The following is a 17,092-nucleotide window of genomic DNA, read 5'->3' as shown; positions in this document are numbered from 1 at the left end:
CCTCTCCACCTATCTTCTCCTCTATCCAACTTCTATCCGCCTCCCGCACTCTCCCTATTTATTTCAGAAACCCCTTCCACTCCCCCATTTCTGAAGAAAGGTCGAGGCCCAAAACGTCAGCCTTCCTGCTTCTCTATTGCTGCTTGGCCTGCTGTGTTCATCCAGCTCTACACCTTGTTATCTCATATGCCAAAATGAGTTTATTTTGTAACTTGTTGACTTGCTCGCAAAGCTGGCTTGTTCTCGTTCAGACGTTTCATCACCATGCTAAGTAACATCATACATGGATCCTCAGATGAAGCGATGTTGTTCTACTCCACTTGGAATTTATACCGTTCTGTCCATTAAGGTGAGTAGTGTTATTTCTGGTTTTGATCTGTACCGGTTTGTATATAAGGTCCCATCCTGTGTGTTTGTTGATTGCATTATGGGTGGAGAACCATGCCTCGAGGAATTCCCGTGAATGTCTATGTTTGTCTTGGGCTACTGTAGTTATCTTGTCCCAGTTAAACTGATGGCCTTCATTGTCAGACTGTACCAATATTAAATAGTTTGTGCCGTTTTTGCTGCTAGCTGATGTTCGTGTATTCTGATGGCTAGATCAGACAGATAGGAAGGAAACTAGCCATCAGAACATCAGCTAGCAGCAAAATGGCACAACAAACTCTCCTTAATATCAGTATACTTGGACAATGAAGACCATCAGTTTAACTGGGACAAAGTAACCATAGTAGCCCAAGCCAAACATAGACATGCACGGGAATTCCTAGAGGTATGGTTCTTCACCCATAATGCAGTCAACAAACACACAGAATTGGATCCCATATACAAACCCACACAGTGACTGTAGTCACCATAACGGACTGGATAGTATAAATTCCAAATGGAGTAGGGTAACATTGCTTCATCAGAGGCTCCACGGATGATCTTACCTAGCATTGTGATGAAACATCTGAATAAGAACAAGCCAGCTCGGTGAGCAAGTCAACAACTCATCCACAACTCGAGCTACAAAGTTTTGCCAAAACTTCTAAATGGACTTATTTTGTTCATTCATGGGATGTCGCTGGTGGCTCTGAGCCTACTAAAACCCATGTTGACTGGGCTGTTAGGAAGGGAAGTCCAGGATTTTGAATGTATGAATGAAATAAGGTCATGGTCAAGCCATTCAATTTCTTGGACCTGTGCTGCTTTTCTGTATAATCACAGCTGATCTGATCGCAGGCTCCAGTCAGGGAGGGCTGGAAGTCAGGTGGTGCCAAGGGGAACTGAATGCTGCCAAACAGGAGTTGGGCTGAGAACTCATACCACGTTGTAAAGGGGTGTTCCAGCAACCTCCAGACTGGCTGATTTGACACTCTACCTGCAAATTTGAATGCTACTTACTTCAGTGCCATTCGATTCAGGTTCCCTTGATGAGGACAGGTGGCCTTTAAGAGGTGCAAGATAGGAGGGCTATGTTCTTGCACTACATATGTGGCCCCCTACCCCAACATTAAATGCCCCAGGGCTGATCACTTCAAAGCTACAACTGAGTTTACGCACTACCCAGCTCCATGTCAACAGGCACTGGTGGGTATTGGACCAATTAGGCAGTTCACCACCAGCGCCACCACCTCAAAAGGAAATTGTGGAGAACCTGACAAAGCACATAAGGATATACGGGATACAGCAGCAGAGTCGGGCCATTCAGCTCATTAATTCTGCAATGGGTTCTGTACATTCACTTCCCTCTGGTCGAAGAAAGTCCTCCTCATCTCAGTTCTAAAGGGTCATCCCTTCACTCTGAGGCCTCGGATCTGGTATCTCCAACTAGTAGAAATATCTTCTCCTTGTCCATTGTGTAAGTTTCAGGCAGATCCCCCGTCATCCTTCTAAATCCCATCAAGTACAGATCAACCTCTCCTCACATGACAAGGCTTTCATTCCCAGGTCCATTGTTGTAAATGACCTGTGCACTCCCTCCAAAGCCAGCGCATCATTCTGAATGTAAATAAATGTCTTTCTTTTTGTAAAATAAAAATCACAGTTCAATCGCAACTAAATAACATTTTGTGTTTTTCACTGGCATAGCAGCATGTCAACAGGATTCAGATTTACACTGTTGTTGAAGGTGAAAACAGCACAGAGAGAATTAATATTTCCAAATTACTGCTTCAAAACCTATTGACGATTTAGCTAACGACTTTGCATTTTCTCACAGGTGTTGCTAACTTTCCGACAAAATGGCTTCAGGACAGAGTCCGTCAGAAGTTCTTAGGAGAAAACGTAGAACACTCATTAATATTCTGAAATAGCAACCAAACGTTATCCTAGATGAGTTGGATGCGATGCTCATCTTCACAGTGGATGAGTATATTCAGATTGATGGGATCACAGACTCCAAGAAAAAGATCAGACTACTTATAAATACTGTGGTTCAGAAGGGAGAGGAGGTTTGTGAGAACTTTCTCAGGGTTCTGCAAAGTTTACAGAGTGAATTCCCAGGAGCGGATGAAGTATTGGTTGGCTTTAATCTTAGAGTAAGAGGTGAGTAGAAGCTTGCAAGTCAGTGTTACTAAATTAACAGTCAGACCCTGTACGTTTTAAAATCAATTTGGAAAGGGGATAAGGATAGCACAGAAGTTAAGTCTCTAAATTGGAAGAAAGACCTACTTTCAACATCATTAGGCAGGATCTGACAAACATAGACTGGGAGCAAAAACTGAAAGAACTGTGGATGCTGTAAATCAGGAGTAAGAGCAGAAGTTGCTGGGTAAGTTCAGCAGGTCTGGCAGCATCTGTGAAGGAAAGAACAGAGTTAATGTTTCAGGTCTGGTGACTGACATTAACTCTGTTTTTCCCTCCACAGATGCTGCCAGGCTTCCTGAGCTTTTCCAGCAACTTTGTTTTTGATTCTGTGTAGACTGGGAGCAGCTACTTGCTTTCTTCATCACCATGTCTACCTGTGCAAACACCTTCAGGTGTACATTTGGAAAAGTGGGAGTCTAGCATCGTGAGAATTCAGAGCCAGCTAAGAGTGAAGGAGAATCCTGGATGTCAACAGAGTTTGATAAAGAAAAAGGAAGCTTATGTTAGGTACAAATCATTAGAAACAGGGGAGGTCCTTCCAAAGTATAAAGCGTAGGGGGATGCTTAAAAAAAGGAGGACAAAGAGGAGCCACAAAATATCTTGGGCAGACAGATTAAGAAAAACCCCAAGGCATTTTATGAGTATACAAAGAACAAGAGGATTACCAAGGCAAGTGTGGGCCCCATTAGAGACCAAAGGACAAGCTGTGCAAAAAGCCAGATGATGTAGGTGAGGTCTTAAATGAATATTTCTTATCTGGACTCACAAAGGAGAAAGGCATTATTCTTGAGCAGGTTAAAGATTAACAAGGAGATGTTTTAAAAGGTACGAAGGTGCATAAATCCCTGGGGCCTGATGAGATGTATCCCAGGCTGTTATGGCAGGCAATTAAGGGGATTGCTGGGGCCCTGGAGGAGATATTTAATACTTTACTGGCCACAGGTAAAGTGAAGATGACTGGAAGATGGCTAATGTGGTTCCTTTGTTCAAGAAGGGCAGCAGGGAAAACAGACCAGTTTGTCCTGACATCAGTGGGAGGAAAATTTTGGAAAAAATTCTGAGGGACAGGATTAACCAACACTTGGAAGGGCAGGTATTTGCTGGAAGGAGATCCTGTCAGACTAATTTAATTGTGTTCTTAAAAATGTGACTAAATGTACTGTATTGGCGACGGCAGTGCAGTTTATGTGATTTACATAGACTTTAGTGAGCCCTTTGATAAGATCCCATGTGGAAGGCTGGTCCAAAAGATAAGATCCCATGGGATCCATGGCATGTTAGCAAATTGGATCCAAAACTAACTTGCTAATAGGAGGCAGAGGGTTGTTTTTGTGAAAGGAAGCTTGTGATCTTCACATGTACCCAGATACAGTGAAGAATAGCGTTTTGCCTGTTTTCTGGACAAATCATTCCCTTGTATAAGTACATCAGAGCAATAGAACAGAATTATGTGACACATACCTGATTGTCTATCTTCCAGTTATGCTTGGAATCTAGGTGATAAAAATCCTGGATAAATCTAATGTCAATTTCACATTTCAGCAGAACATCTGTGGGGTTTCAGTGATAAACATTAACATTGAAATGTGCAGAAGTGTTTTTCGCATAATTCTAGATATTTATATAAGATTGATCTGAAGATAAATATTCCCTTAAGGACCCAATGCTAAAAATGAAACATGATTATTTAAGAGGAAAGGAGTAGCTGAAATAGCTTATCTTGCTCTTCCACATTATTCTTGCGTATTTCGACATTTCTTGTGTATTTGACATCTGCAAAGAGGATTGTAAACAGATGGGTTTACCACAGCTAACTGAGTAGTGTATTAGTAGTATCATTGGACTAATAATCCAGAAACCTACATTAATGTTCTTGGGCCATGAGTTTGAATCCCACCACAGCAGATTCAACAAAAAACCTGAGGAGTTATGGAGTAACTAATGCAACGAGTTAAGCATTGTTGACCCCTGTAAAACATCTATCTGATTCATCTACATTTTTTTTAGGGAAGCAAATCTGCTGTCCTTACCTGGTCTGGCTTACTTTTACACCAGACCCGCAGACAATGTGATTGACTCTTAAACTTGCGGGATTTAGGGACGGAGAAGAAATGCTGGTCCAGCCAGTAAGGTCCTCATTCCACTGAAATAACTCCACAACGGCCAGTATCCCATTTCCATATTATTCTTTATTTGCACATCAGTGGTTGTTGACTTGAGTATTGCCTCGTTCAAAGTCAATTACCAGAGTGTCAGTACCTGTGACACTCAGCCTTTATTTATGTGACAGCCAGGGCTTGCTGAATGGACCAGGTAAACAGCCCAAATCAGGTAACTCATAATCTAACAGTTCCAATTGACAGACCTTGTTAAATCATTACATTATGACTTTTTTTTAAAAAGTCTATAACCCACAGGAATTGGTGCTTGTTCCACTTTTGTTTGTCATTTATACAAACAATTTGGATGAGAAGATAGAATGCTTCCTTAGTACGTTTGCAGATGACGCCAAAATTGGTGGCAAAGTAGACACTGAAGAAGGTTACTAGGATTACGAAATCTTGATCAATTGGGTCAATGGGCTGAGGAGTGGCAGATGGAGTTTAATCTGGATAAATGCAAGGTATTGCATTTTGGTAAAAACAAACAAGGGCAGGACTTACACAATTAATGGTTGGGCCCTGGATAGTGTTGTAGGTCAGAGGGACCTAGGCGCTCAGATACATAATTCTTTGTAGTTTGTGTTACATGTAGACAAGGTGCTTAAGAAGACGTTTAGCATGCTTGCCTTCATTGCTCAGACCTTTTGGGTATCGGAGTTGGCATGTCATGTTGATGCTGTACATGACATTGGTGAGACTTCTTCTGGAGTACTGCGTCTAATTCTGGTCACCCTGTTATAGGGAGGATATTATTAATCTGGAGAACATTCAGAAAAGATATACTAGGGTGTAGCCAGGCACAGAGGGTCTGAGTTGTAAAAATAGACTGGAACCTTTTTGACTGGAGCCTAGAAGCTTGAGGGGTGACCTTTACAGAAGCTTATAAAATCATGACGGGCATAGGTAAGTTGAATAGCAAAGGTCTTTTCCCTTTGGTGGAGGAGTTCAAAAATAGGGTGGCATGTTTTTAAGGAGAGAGGAAGAAGATTTAAAAAGAACCGGAGGGGCTACTAACTATAAATTAGTCTGGTGCAAGGTAGGAAGAAGGCACCTTTTAAAAAGAAAAACAAATTACCTCAGAAAAGGAACCATTCTCTCTGATGAAGGGTCTAGGCCTGAAACGTCAGCTTTAGTGCTCCTGAGATGCTGCTTGGCCTGCTGTGTTCATCCAGCTTCACACTTTGTTACCTAAGAAAAGGAACCATTTCTAAGTTTCGGTGTTCAAATGTCAGGTGTTCGTAAATCAGGGATCCCCTGTAAATGGTTCTGCATAGATTTTCTAAGCTGTTTCCAGTTACTTAAATCTGTTTACTCACAGGAGAGGGGAGAAACACTTACTAATTGCTTTTGTGATTTGTGTGTTTATCTGTATTAATAAAATTACCAAACTTTTTTCAAGAGAGCAAGAGAAATAAGCAATCATGTTCTAAAATTCTGCCATTTGGTAAAAGGCTTAGGTCCATAATTACAATGCAAATGCATTTGAGCAGAAATCTGAACTTTAACTCTGAAAAATCAGTGTGAAATGTCGTCCACAATTTACGGACACTTTGATAATTTTGTGCCAAGCACAAATTCTATCCCTACACAACACTTGGACTGAGATACAATTCCTGACTCTCGCAGCCTATTTGCCACTTAATGGTGCCATGCTAAGCTCAGTGGTTAACACCGGTGCCTGGCAGTGCCAGGGATCCAGGTTCAATTCCACCCTCGGGTGACTGTCTGTGTGGAGTTTGCAAATTCTCCCTGTGTGTGCATGGGTTTTCTCTGGGCGCTCCAGTTTCCTCCCAAAGTCTAAGGATGTGCAGGTTAGGTGCTTGGCCATGGTAAGTTGTCCAGAGATGTGCAGGTTAAGTATGGTAAATGTGCAGTTACAAGGATAGGGTAGGGGCCTAGGCCCGTGTGGGATGCTGTTCAGAGGGGCAGTGTGGAATTGATGGGCCAAATGACCTAATTCCACACTGTAGGGATTCTATGATGATTCTAATGCTTCATTAAATTAAGTATCTTCCTGCAACTTCCTCAGTGTGATCTTAATCTTCCGCTGATGTGTACTGGCATTGTTAAACAGATTTGTACTGACTTTGTAAGAAATGTTTTGGTAGTTAGCATTAAGACATATCATAGAAGAATCATCTGCATAACTCCACACACAGTTGCCCGAGGATGGAATCAACCCGGGTCCCTAATGCCGTGAGCCAGTGGCTCTAACCACTGAGCCACTGACTTATGGAGTAGGGTGGGGTCAGCCATAATTTCGTTGAATGGTAAACAGATTCAATGGGTTACTCCCTCCTTCTGTTCCTAACTTATTGCGGAAGTAGTGCCATTTTAATGCATTGTACATTTGACAAGACCTATTTATACCTCCTGCCTCAGGTGAATCTTGCTGCACTAATGCAAATGGGACACCTGCTGCCAAGATGGACTTGCTCATTCAAGAAGAAGAAGAAAATCGTCAAAGAATAGGAAAAGGAGGTGCATCATTTATTGATTTGAGTTTGGAACAAATAACAATTTATTCCATGGACCTGTAAAGGTTTTCTCTACAGTGGTGGGGTTGCTTAAGATATCAAACTTCCTTCCTTCACCAAAACAGAAACTTCTGGAGAAACTCAACTGGTCTGGCAGCATGGAGAGAGAGAGTTAACGTTTCCAGTCCTGTGAAATCTTTTTTTTCCCTTAACTTACTGGTTCAGATTTCTAATAGATCTCATAGACCAGTCTTGGAAGTGAAAAAAATATTTGGGAGCTTGAAGTCACATTGTGCGGTGTTACAAAAACATTTCCTGCGAAATTCTTTTGTTCCGTGGGTGACAAATGCTGTGAGTGGTTCATCATAAATGAATTAACACTTCTCAAAAAAAGCTGAGGAATTTCTTATGATAAAATAGCCGCAATGCCACGTTTTCTAACCATTCAGTTTTTAGCAATGGAGTACAAAGGAGGTGCACTGGTTTAGGGATATTTTCGGTCCATCTAGAATCTTGCATTGTCGGGGTAAGATGTCATGATCTAGTTTGGGGTTGGCACATTTAATAACAAAACAAGCCATTTTTAACATGTAAACAAAAACACAAGGGGCAAAGCAGCAGTTAGCACTGCAACAAATCTGCACTGACCTTCTGAAGAGCATCCAGCTCACACCTGACCTGTGCCCACTCCTATCCCCATAAACCTGCAATTACCATGCTTAATCCACCTAGTTGGCACATCCCTAGACGCTATGGGCAATTTAGCATGGCCAATCCACCCTAAGGTACACATTTTTGGACTTTGGGAGGAAACCAGAGACTGGTGGACAAAGGGAGAATGTGCAATCTCAAAACAGACAGTCCCCCATGGGTGGAATTGAGCTTGGGTCCCTGGCGCTGTACGACAGCAGTGCTAACCACTGAGTTACCATGCCACCCAAGATGCGCACACAATTATTAAGAAATCTCTTGTGTAACTCAGTGTAAATTTAAGGGAACCTTTTTCTACGCTGGAATGGACTGTGATATCAGAACTGGAGTGTGCTTACTTAACATACTAGAAACATTTTTAAAAATTTTTCATTTCACAGTCAAAGAAAACAATTTTCAGGAGGTGCTTTCCAAGCTGAAACTGGAGAAGTACTTGAGACAGAAACTTTCTTTAAGCAAAATTCTTGAAATTGGCCCAGAAACCATATGTGTGCAAAGCTGCAGAGCATGGAAGAAGTTCTGTGGTATTTTCTAAAGAAACTTATGATTCTCAACTTGACGGCCAGAAATATCAGATGCTTAGTGGGTGTTCCTGAACCAACCGTTGACCAAACAAATCTTTCCAACCTTTTTGACAACTCGGGAAAAGATGTTGGCGATGCATGCAATCCGCTAGGTGTCATCACTGCAGTTTTCCCTTGGTGCTGACAGCACACTGCAGCAAGAGATGATGATGAAGATGTCTATGTGCCAGTTTGCACTGCCTCTCTTACTGCCAGATTACAGCAAGGACACCAGCACCCTGCTGTTGTGGGCCATGCGGTTCATTGCGAAGAAGTGGAGACCTCAGTCACTGGAAGCGAGTAAAGGATTCAAGGAGGAAACTATGGCAACCACACCAATGCACGTTATTTCATTTATTCACCTGGGTGGGTGCAGTGCTTCCAAATCAAAGATTCTCAATGAGGTGTTAAGTAACCCTCACCATCATCACAATTTCTTTATCACTCACAACATGGAATGTGGTGACATTCCTCGGAAAATTTAAGACAGATTGGTGGAGTTCTGCTGGTACCTCCCCTGTGGCAAGGGAAATATTGATATCTTCACAGAATCCGTTCTCATTGCCAATTTACGTGGTGGTGCAAGTGTCCTATACTCTCAGGTCCATTTCCTGGCTAAGGTATCCTCAGCCGTCTTTATACTTGTCTATCAGGTTGGTGCTGATGAATTTGTGTTCTTGGAGTCAGTTGCTGAATTGCAAACGCAATACTTCCTCATCCTCAAACCACAACCTGACCAGCAGGTTGTGACGAGCAGCTTTCTTCAGAAACTGGCCCCAATAATGAAGCTGGAACGAAACCACATCATCATGATGAATAAGAATGTGAATGAATCAACGTTTGTTGAACAAATCCGTCTGAGCATCAATAGGGCTTTAAAAGACGTGACAGACCGCGTGAGCATGGAGCAAATGGCTGATGTAGCTCGCAAGTTAGTGATATTTGTGGATGAAGATGAGCTGCAGTGCCAACATGCTAAAGAAATAGCAGAGACTATTACTGCTGCTATAGCAGACATGCCAAGTCTGGCAGAGTATAAGATGAAAAATCTACCCTTACAAGGAGAGCTCTGGAAGAAACTGTCCAGGTTAGGTCAGGAACTTTGTCGTCAGAAGAAGCGTGGAGATAAGCCTATTGAAATGTACATCACTGAACTCAGAGTTGAACAAACAAATTTGTGGAAGAAACAGCAAGAGTATGACATTACAGAAAGCCTTTCTGAGTTTGTCACAGAAATGGCAAATATGAGCCACGATGAAAGACACTGTTTCCTGAAATGGATCAAATATCTTCTCGCTGCCTCTGCACAAGAAGAGCTTTCTGAATTATGTGAGGCTTATAAACAACTATGTAAAGCATGGTGATTGAGAACGCCCTTGACCGTGTCTCCCGCATTTCCCGCGACACATCCCTCACACCCCGCCCCCGCCACAACCGCCCCAAGAGGATCCCCCTCGTTCTCACACACCACCCTACCAACCTCCGGATACAACGCATTATCCTCCGACACTTCCGCCATTTACAATCCGACCCCACCACCCAAGACATTTTTCCATCCCCACCCCTGTCTGCTTTCCGGAGAGACCACTCTCTCCGTGACTCCCTTGTTCGCTCCACACTGCCCTCCAACCCCACCACACCCGGCACCTTCCCCTGCAACCGCAGGAAATGCTACACTTGTCCCCACACCTCCTCCCTCACCCCCATCCCAGGCCCCAAGATGACATTCCACATTAAGCAGAGGTTCACCTGCACATCTGCCAATGTGGTATACTGCATCCACTGTACCCGGTGCGGCTTTCTCTACATTGGGGAAACCAAGCGGAGGCTTGGGGACCGCTTTGCAGAACACCTCCGCTCAGTTCGCAACAAACAACTGCACCTCCCAGTCGCAAACCATTTCCACTCCCCCTCCCATTCTCTTGATGACATGTCCATCATGGGCCTCCTGCACTGCCACAATGATGCCACCCGAAGGTTGCAGGAACAGCAACTCATATTCCGCCTGGGAACCCTGCAGCCATATGGTATCAATGTGGACTTCACCAGTTTCAAAATCTCCCCTTCCCCCACTGCATCCCTCAACCAGCCCAGTTCATCCCCTCCCCCCACTGCACCACACAACCAGCCCAGCTCTTCCCCTCTACCCACTGCATCCCAAAACCAGTCCAACCTGTCTCTGCCTCCCTAACCGGTTCTTCCTCTCACCCATCCCTTCCTCCCACCCCAAGCCGCACCCCCAGCTACCTACTAACCTCATCCCACCTCCTTGACCTGTCCGTCTTCCCTGGACTGACCTATCCCCTCCCTACCTCCCCACCTACACCCTCTCCACCTATCTTCTTTACTCTCCATCTTCGGTCCGCCTCCCCCTCTCTCCCTATTTATTCCAGTTCCCTCCCCCCATCCCCCTCTCTGATGAAGGGTCTAGGCCCGAAACGTCAGCTTTTGTGCTCCTGAGATGCTGCTTGGCCTGCTGTGTTCATCCAGCCTCACATTTTATTATCTTGGAATCTCCAGCATCTGCAGTTCCCATTATCTCTGATCTCTATGTAAAGCATTACCTAGTGCAACTGAAAAACTTGCTGAACTTGACAAACAAATATCAGACAGTTCTCTGGGGCTAGAACATTTCATGAGAGAAATAGGACAGGTTTATGAAGCTGAGGCAACTCTAATTAAGGAACATATTCTGTCAGAAGATAGACGCCAGTACACATCACTTCCTAGCATAGCTGCCAATCTTATGTTAGATGGCTTTCCATTCGAACTTCTGGATGGTGATGCATCCAGCATTTCTGAACAGTGGGTCAGCGCTGTGCTCACACGTCTTTCAGAGAAACTGGGACTAGATACTAAAATAGCTGTTCTGACTGTACTGGGTGTACAGAGTACAGGGAAGTCTACCCTCTTGAACACAATGTTTGGTTTGCAGTTTGCAGTGAGCAGTGGGAGATGTACAAGAGGAGCTTTCATGCAGTTGATCAAAATTACAGGAGACCTGCGAAAGGAGGCTGGTAGCGAGTACCTGATGATTATTGATACCGAAGGGTTAAAAGCTCCAAAACTGGCAAAGCTGCAGGACAGCCATGAACATGATAACGAACTTGCAACTCCGGTCGTTGGACTGAGTGACGTTACATTAGTCAACATGGCCATGGAAAACTCTTCCGAAATGAAGGATGTCTTGCAGATAGTGGTGCATGCCTTCCTGAGGATGAAAGAGGTAGGGCACAAACCAAACTGTCAGTTCATTCATTAAAACGTGGGAGAAGTGTCGGCACATGATCAGAACATGAGAGAGAGGAAGCATCTCCTGGATCAGTTAAATGAAATGACAAAGGCAGCAGCAAAGATGGAGAAGAAAGACCAGGAGTTCACAAAGTTTTCAGATATCATGGAATACGATCTTGAAAAGAACAACTGGTACATTCCAGGTCTCTGGCATGGTGTTCCTCCCATGGCACCAGTAAACACTGGCTACAGCGAAAATGTGTTTGAGCTAGAGAAATATCTGTTTGATTTGCTTAAGCAGCGCAAAAGAAGGAAAGAACCATTTAGCATTCACCAATTCACAGAATGCATGAAGAGTTTATGGAATGCAGTCAAGTATGAAAATTTCATCTTCAGCTTTAGAAACAGCCTAGATGCAGATGCTTACAGCCAGCTCAGTTTGAAGTACTCTGAGTGGGAGAGGCAATTTAGAAAAATCATCCATTTCCAGGTTGAAAAGGCTGAGAATAATATTGGGAATCATCCTCTAGATCAGCTTGATGATTTGTACCAGGCTCTAATTTGAGAAACAAGTAAAGCTCTCCAGATGCAAAAGGAAATGATTCTCGCTCATCTGGAAGAATATTTCAACAGCAAAGTAGAGAACATACACCTCGTGGAGAAATTCAAAACTGATTTCACCTTGAGTGCTGAGAGTTTATGAAATGAGCTTGAGATTTACAGTAAGCGCAAATGTGAGGATGCCATTCACAGGCGCAAAGGGATGGACAAACTGGTCAACATACAGAAAGAGTATCAGGGAATTATTCAGAAAAATGTCTATGAACTGCTCCAAAGGTGCAAAGAGTTGGATTCTGTACTCAATGACAGTAACTTCGAGGAACAGTTTGAAAAGATGTGGAGAGATATAGTAAAGCCACTTCAAGGGATCTCACTCAAAAAACAGAATATTGAAATACAATGAGAAACCAGCTGCAACAAAATCTACATCATCGGGGTAGTGCAGTGTGCCAAAGATTATGTATAGCTGGGAGACTATCTGACAAAGGAAAGGTCTTATTTAAAGTTACCGAGGATCATATTGAAAGGAGCTTTTACCAAAGATTTAAAGACAATTTTTTTACAAATGGATCTAACAATGAACTGCAGAAGTTTGCAGATAATTTAATTAGAAACGCTGAGCAGTTTGCTGAGGAAAAGCTTAAAGCAAAAGTTGACTTTGATCAAACTTACTGTCATACATTGCTGAGACAAACTGATGATAATTTACTCCTTGGGAAATATGGCAACTTTCGCATGATTAATACCTTTGAGGTGGATCTAAAGTTGCATATGTGTGGTCGTGTTCTGCCAATTTTCCAAAAGATGCACCAAGATTTCTTCAGAGAGAATGATCCACTGGCTCGTCTGGAAGAAATGAAGATTGCCTACTATTCCACTTTTAAAGATATTTACAACGAGAAAGATCAGAGTCAGAAAAGGGCTCCAGCTCTGTGGAGCGACTGCCTTCTGCCAGATCTTCACAATGCCATTGACAAAAAGCTTGGTGTGGAGATTGTTGAGGGCGTAAAAGCCAGCTGCACAAACCACGAAATGAGCAGCAGAGCTTATCTCCAAGCTGTGATTCTACTGGACTTGCTGGAAGAGCACTGTGTGGAAAATTACACATAATACATTGAAGACTATGAGGATTTTGCAAGACAGTGGATCAGGAAAAGAATAATAAAGAATTACAGAGAAGCAACTAAAATTATGGAGATCGTCGCAAAAATAATCCGAGCACTTATACAAAAGATAAAAGATGCCATAAAACAAGCAGTAAGTGGAAAGAATCAATTGTGACAGTGAAGGAGAGCGTATCAGAATTTTTAACAGAATTTTGTGATATTTTGAAGAATGATTTTGTGATTAACAAGGGGAATTTGCAAATTGTACTCTTTCAGAATGCTAACACAGCCAGCGAGTTTGCAGCTGATGTCACTGCAGCCCTGGATGATGTCGAGCAGAAACTCATATCAGACTTTCACAAGAATTGCAACATCGAAGAAATTCTGCCACGTCTGCCAGTGCAGCTGGATGAAGAGATCTTCCGTCAAGTTCTTGGCTGCGGGAAGATGTGCCGGTTCTGCGGAGTGTCTTGTGAACAAGGAGGCTCGGGACACAAGGAGCATTTTGCTGCAACACATCGGCCTGAGGGACTAAATAGGTTTCGCCATATTACCAGCAAAAAGCTGGTGGCGACAGTGTGTAATTCTGCAATAGCATCCGATGCTTCATTCCGCTGTGCAGCAACACAATATGAGTTCCATCCATACAAAGGCTACCGCAGCGTAAATGATTATTTTGCTTCCTGGAATATTCCACCTGACACAAGTATCCAAGCATCAGCCTACTGGAAATACGTCCTGTCTACTTTTAATACAGAGTTTTCAGAAGCTTACAAGGCCAAAAAAGCTGACATTCCTGTAGACTGGAAAAATATAAAAAAGGAAACTGTAAGAGCAGAAATTGAGAAAACATACAATATGTTTAGGGTAAAAGAACTGAAATAGTTAGAAACACAGGATGGTCACACGTCCACTTTTAATACCATTAAAAGTATTAACTCCAGTTTTACATGAGGATTCTCATCGTTACTCAGGATTAAATGAGTTAATGAATTACAAAATCACGAAGCAAAGAATTTCAAGGTTGCATGAAGAATGCCAGTGAACTGAACTGTCTAGTCTCCTACAAAAGAGACAGTTGCCAATCTAGGGAGGGATAATGTACTGGTCAATGTTGTCTGAGTGGCTACAGTTTGCTTTAAATATATTTCTTAGATTGTAGTTGAAGTAGCCAGACTAGAAACAATGATTAAATTAGGATAGATTGCAGTAAGTGGAAAGAATCAATTGTCATATTTCTGAACTCTTATTGTATTATCCTACAACACGTGAACATATTCAATAAAGTTTGTTATGCGTTAATTTGTGTCCTGATTAGCTCCTTTTTCTGAGACAACAAGGTGTAGAGCTGGATGAACACAGCAGGCCAAGCAGCATCAGAGGAGCAGGAAGGCTGACATTTCGGGCCTCGACCCTTCTTCAGAAATGCTTTTCTGAAGAAGGGTCTAGGCCTGAAACGTCAGCCTTCCTGCTCCTCTGATGCTGCTTGGCCTGCTGTGTTCATCCAGCTCTACACCTTGTTATCTCAGATTCTCCAGCATCTGCAGTTCCGACTATCTCTCTAGCTCCTCTTTCTGTCCTGTTTGCTTAACGCATTCCTTCTGTTACAAAAATAACTCACAGCTACAATTTAACTACAATTGTTGGGATGTTGTAGACAAGCATGTCCACCCATAATTGCCCTCAAAGTGGTGGCAGTCTGATTACTGAGGGTGAGGTACAGAGAAGAGTTACGAATATGCTGCCAGAAATGAAGAATTTATTTGAGGAAAGACTGGATGAACACAAGAAGTATTCTTACGTATATAGAAATAATATATAAGCATTACATACTGTGTTAAAGTTGATACATTAAATATGAACATAAAAACAACTCACTGATTGATATCTACAGTTAAATTGCTGGATAGTTTTAACCATATCCTTGCTTTTATGCACTTGTTTTCTTTGGACAGAAGAGGCTGAGAGTTGATTTAATTGAGGTGCATAACATTATTTAGATTTATTTAATATTGTCACACTTACCTACAGTGGAAAGTGTTGTTTTGCAAGTTATCCACAACATGTCACCACTCTGCAGTGCCATCTCGGATCTGTTTGCATTGCATGCTTTTACTGCAATAGCTTTGGTATTTTTAGGTTCAGCTGTTCATCTTCTCATTTGGCTCTCCTTCTTCTTTCTCTTTCTCAGCTGCTCCTACAGTTCCTGCTACTTTAACATTGGCTGGGGTCTTGGTAATGGGCTTCTCCACCATATCTGAGTGCTGCTGAGGTCCTGGTTCTGGGCACATCTTCTGCCACTGCTCATGCGGCATATCCGAGCTGGAATGGGTCATGGGCCTGGTGCTACACAGGGCCCTGCCTCTTGCAGAAGGATGTGACCCCAAGGCAACCAAAGAGGGGAGAACAGTGGAGATTGGGAGATAAAAGGAAAGAGACATAATAAAAAAAGGGCCTACTTCCCTTAGCAGACCTGTCAAGAATCCAGAGCTGTAGCAATTTGTTAGATTGGAGAAGAGTTGAGAAGATATTTACCCAGAAAAGTGTGGATATGGAACTCTCCATCTAAAAGTTCTGTAGTGAGGCATAAATTCACTTTGCATTTAAAATAAAATCTTTTTGGATGCGCACTTGAAGCGCTATACGCTACACAGCTATGCTGACAGGGCTGGTAAGAGAAATTAGGCTGGGTGATCCATCTTGGTTGGCACACAGATGATGGGCCATATGGAATCAGTCTGCTCAGTAAAACTCTTGTTTGTGCCTGTCTTTTTGAAATGTCACAGCCCAAGTCATGAAAGTATTCTAGCTACTGCTGAGTTTTGGCGAGTTGCCTGAAGTGCATATTGTAGATGGTATACACACATTGCAGTGGTGGAGGATGTCGATGCTTAATGAGTGTTAATCAGCAGGCTGCTGGTGCTGATAAGAGAGCTTGTACAGAAGCACCTCTCTCTAGAGAAAATGATACTTCACTCCATTTTTGTCTTGTGCATTGGCAGGTCAGTAGCTGAACCTGCAAATTACCACACCTGATCCAGTCTAGCAGCCACATCACATATCTGCCTGATGCAGCAAAGTTTCTTGTGCAGGGTAATCACAGTTTCTTTCCAGTAAATAATAGTAGTGCCATTTAAACATTATGAGTGGAAGGGGTTGGGGTGGGGTGGAGAATGGGCTAAGACAGTATTGGTTATGATTTAGTGTGATTCTGGGGGAACAAAGCAGGCCAGGCAGCATCAGAGGAGCAGGAAAGCTGACATTTTGGGTCGGGACCCTTCTTCAGAAATGGGGTATTTCAAGAAAGGGGTCCTGATCTGAAATGTCAGTTTTCCTGCACTTCTGAGGCTGCCTGGCCTGCTGTGCTCCTCCAGCTCCACACTGTGTTATCTCCAGCATCAGCAATTCTTACTATCTCTCTTGGTTATGAGCTCAATTGGTAGAATCAGCCTGAAAACTTACAGGACATGAATGTAATTTGTCGCTTATCAGGCCAAACATAGATGGTGTCTTTTTCTGCATTAAGGGAAAGAGTGTGTCTTAGGAATGCATTCATGCATGCACTGTTTCGTTAACAAAGGGACTGCAAATGATGCTTTCCAGGCTGCACGAAGGGACTCCTGCTGAAAAGTCTTGGGCTTGAGATCATGATTAGAAATCACAACTATGTTAGACGGAAAGAAAATAGGAGCAAGGGTAGGCTATT

General features: G+C 42.9%; 1 protein-coding gene and 1 long non-coding RNA gene across 4 annotated transcripts in view; one reads left to right on the top strand and one right to left on the bottom strand.

The window, feature by feature from the left end:
- The window catches only part of LOC125448753 (uncharacterized), an 83,613-nt gene extending 66,955 nt beyond the window's left edge, over positions 1-16,658 (bottom strand). Inside the window, exons 1-4 of one of the 3 annotated variants that reach the window (XR_007246771.2) lie at positions 15,412-16,658; positions 5,810-5,922; positions 4,034-4,065; positions 940-2,255 (exon numbers count right to left, since the gene is read on the bottom strand). This is a non-coding gene — a long non-coding RNA (uncharacterized LOC125448753). Of the gene's footprint in view, positions 1-939; positions 2,256-4,033; positions 4,066-5,809; positions 5,923-15,411 lie in introns of those variants that run through there. The other 2 variants (XR_009443441.1, XR_009443442.1) reach the window with 2 other exon arrangements.
- On the top strand, positions 8,227-14,298 carry LOC125448656 (up-regulator of cell proliferation-like). Its single transcript, XM_059642713.1, is given in 6 exon segments — positions 8,227-8,433; positions 8,436-8,618; positions 8,620-9,845; positions 11,054-12,629; positions 12,869-13,285; positions 13,615-14,298. Coding segments are annotated over 6 exon segments (4,266 nt in total). The 3' UTR covers positions 14,272-14,298.
- Positions 16,659-17,092: the final 434 nt, after the last annotated feature.

Source organism: Stegostoma tigrinum, chromosome 45, assembly GCF_030684315.1.
Source record: "Stegostoma tigrinum isolate sSteTig4 chromosome 45, sSteTig4.hap1, whole genome shotgun sequence".
In the NCBI taxonomy this organism is placed as follows: Eukaryota; Metazoa; Chordata; class Chondrichthyes; order Orectolobiformes; family Stegostomatidae; genus Stegostoma; species Stegostoma tigrinum.
The sequence above is the reverse complement of the archived record's forward strand: the minus strand, read 5'-3'. Positions and strand labels throughout refer to the sequence as shown.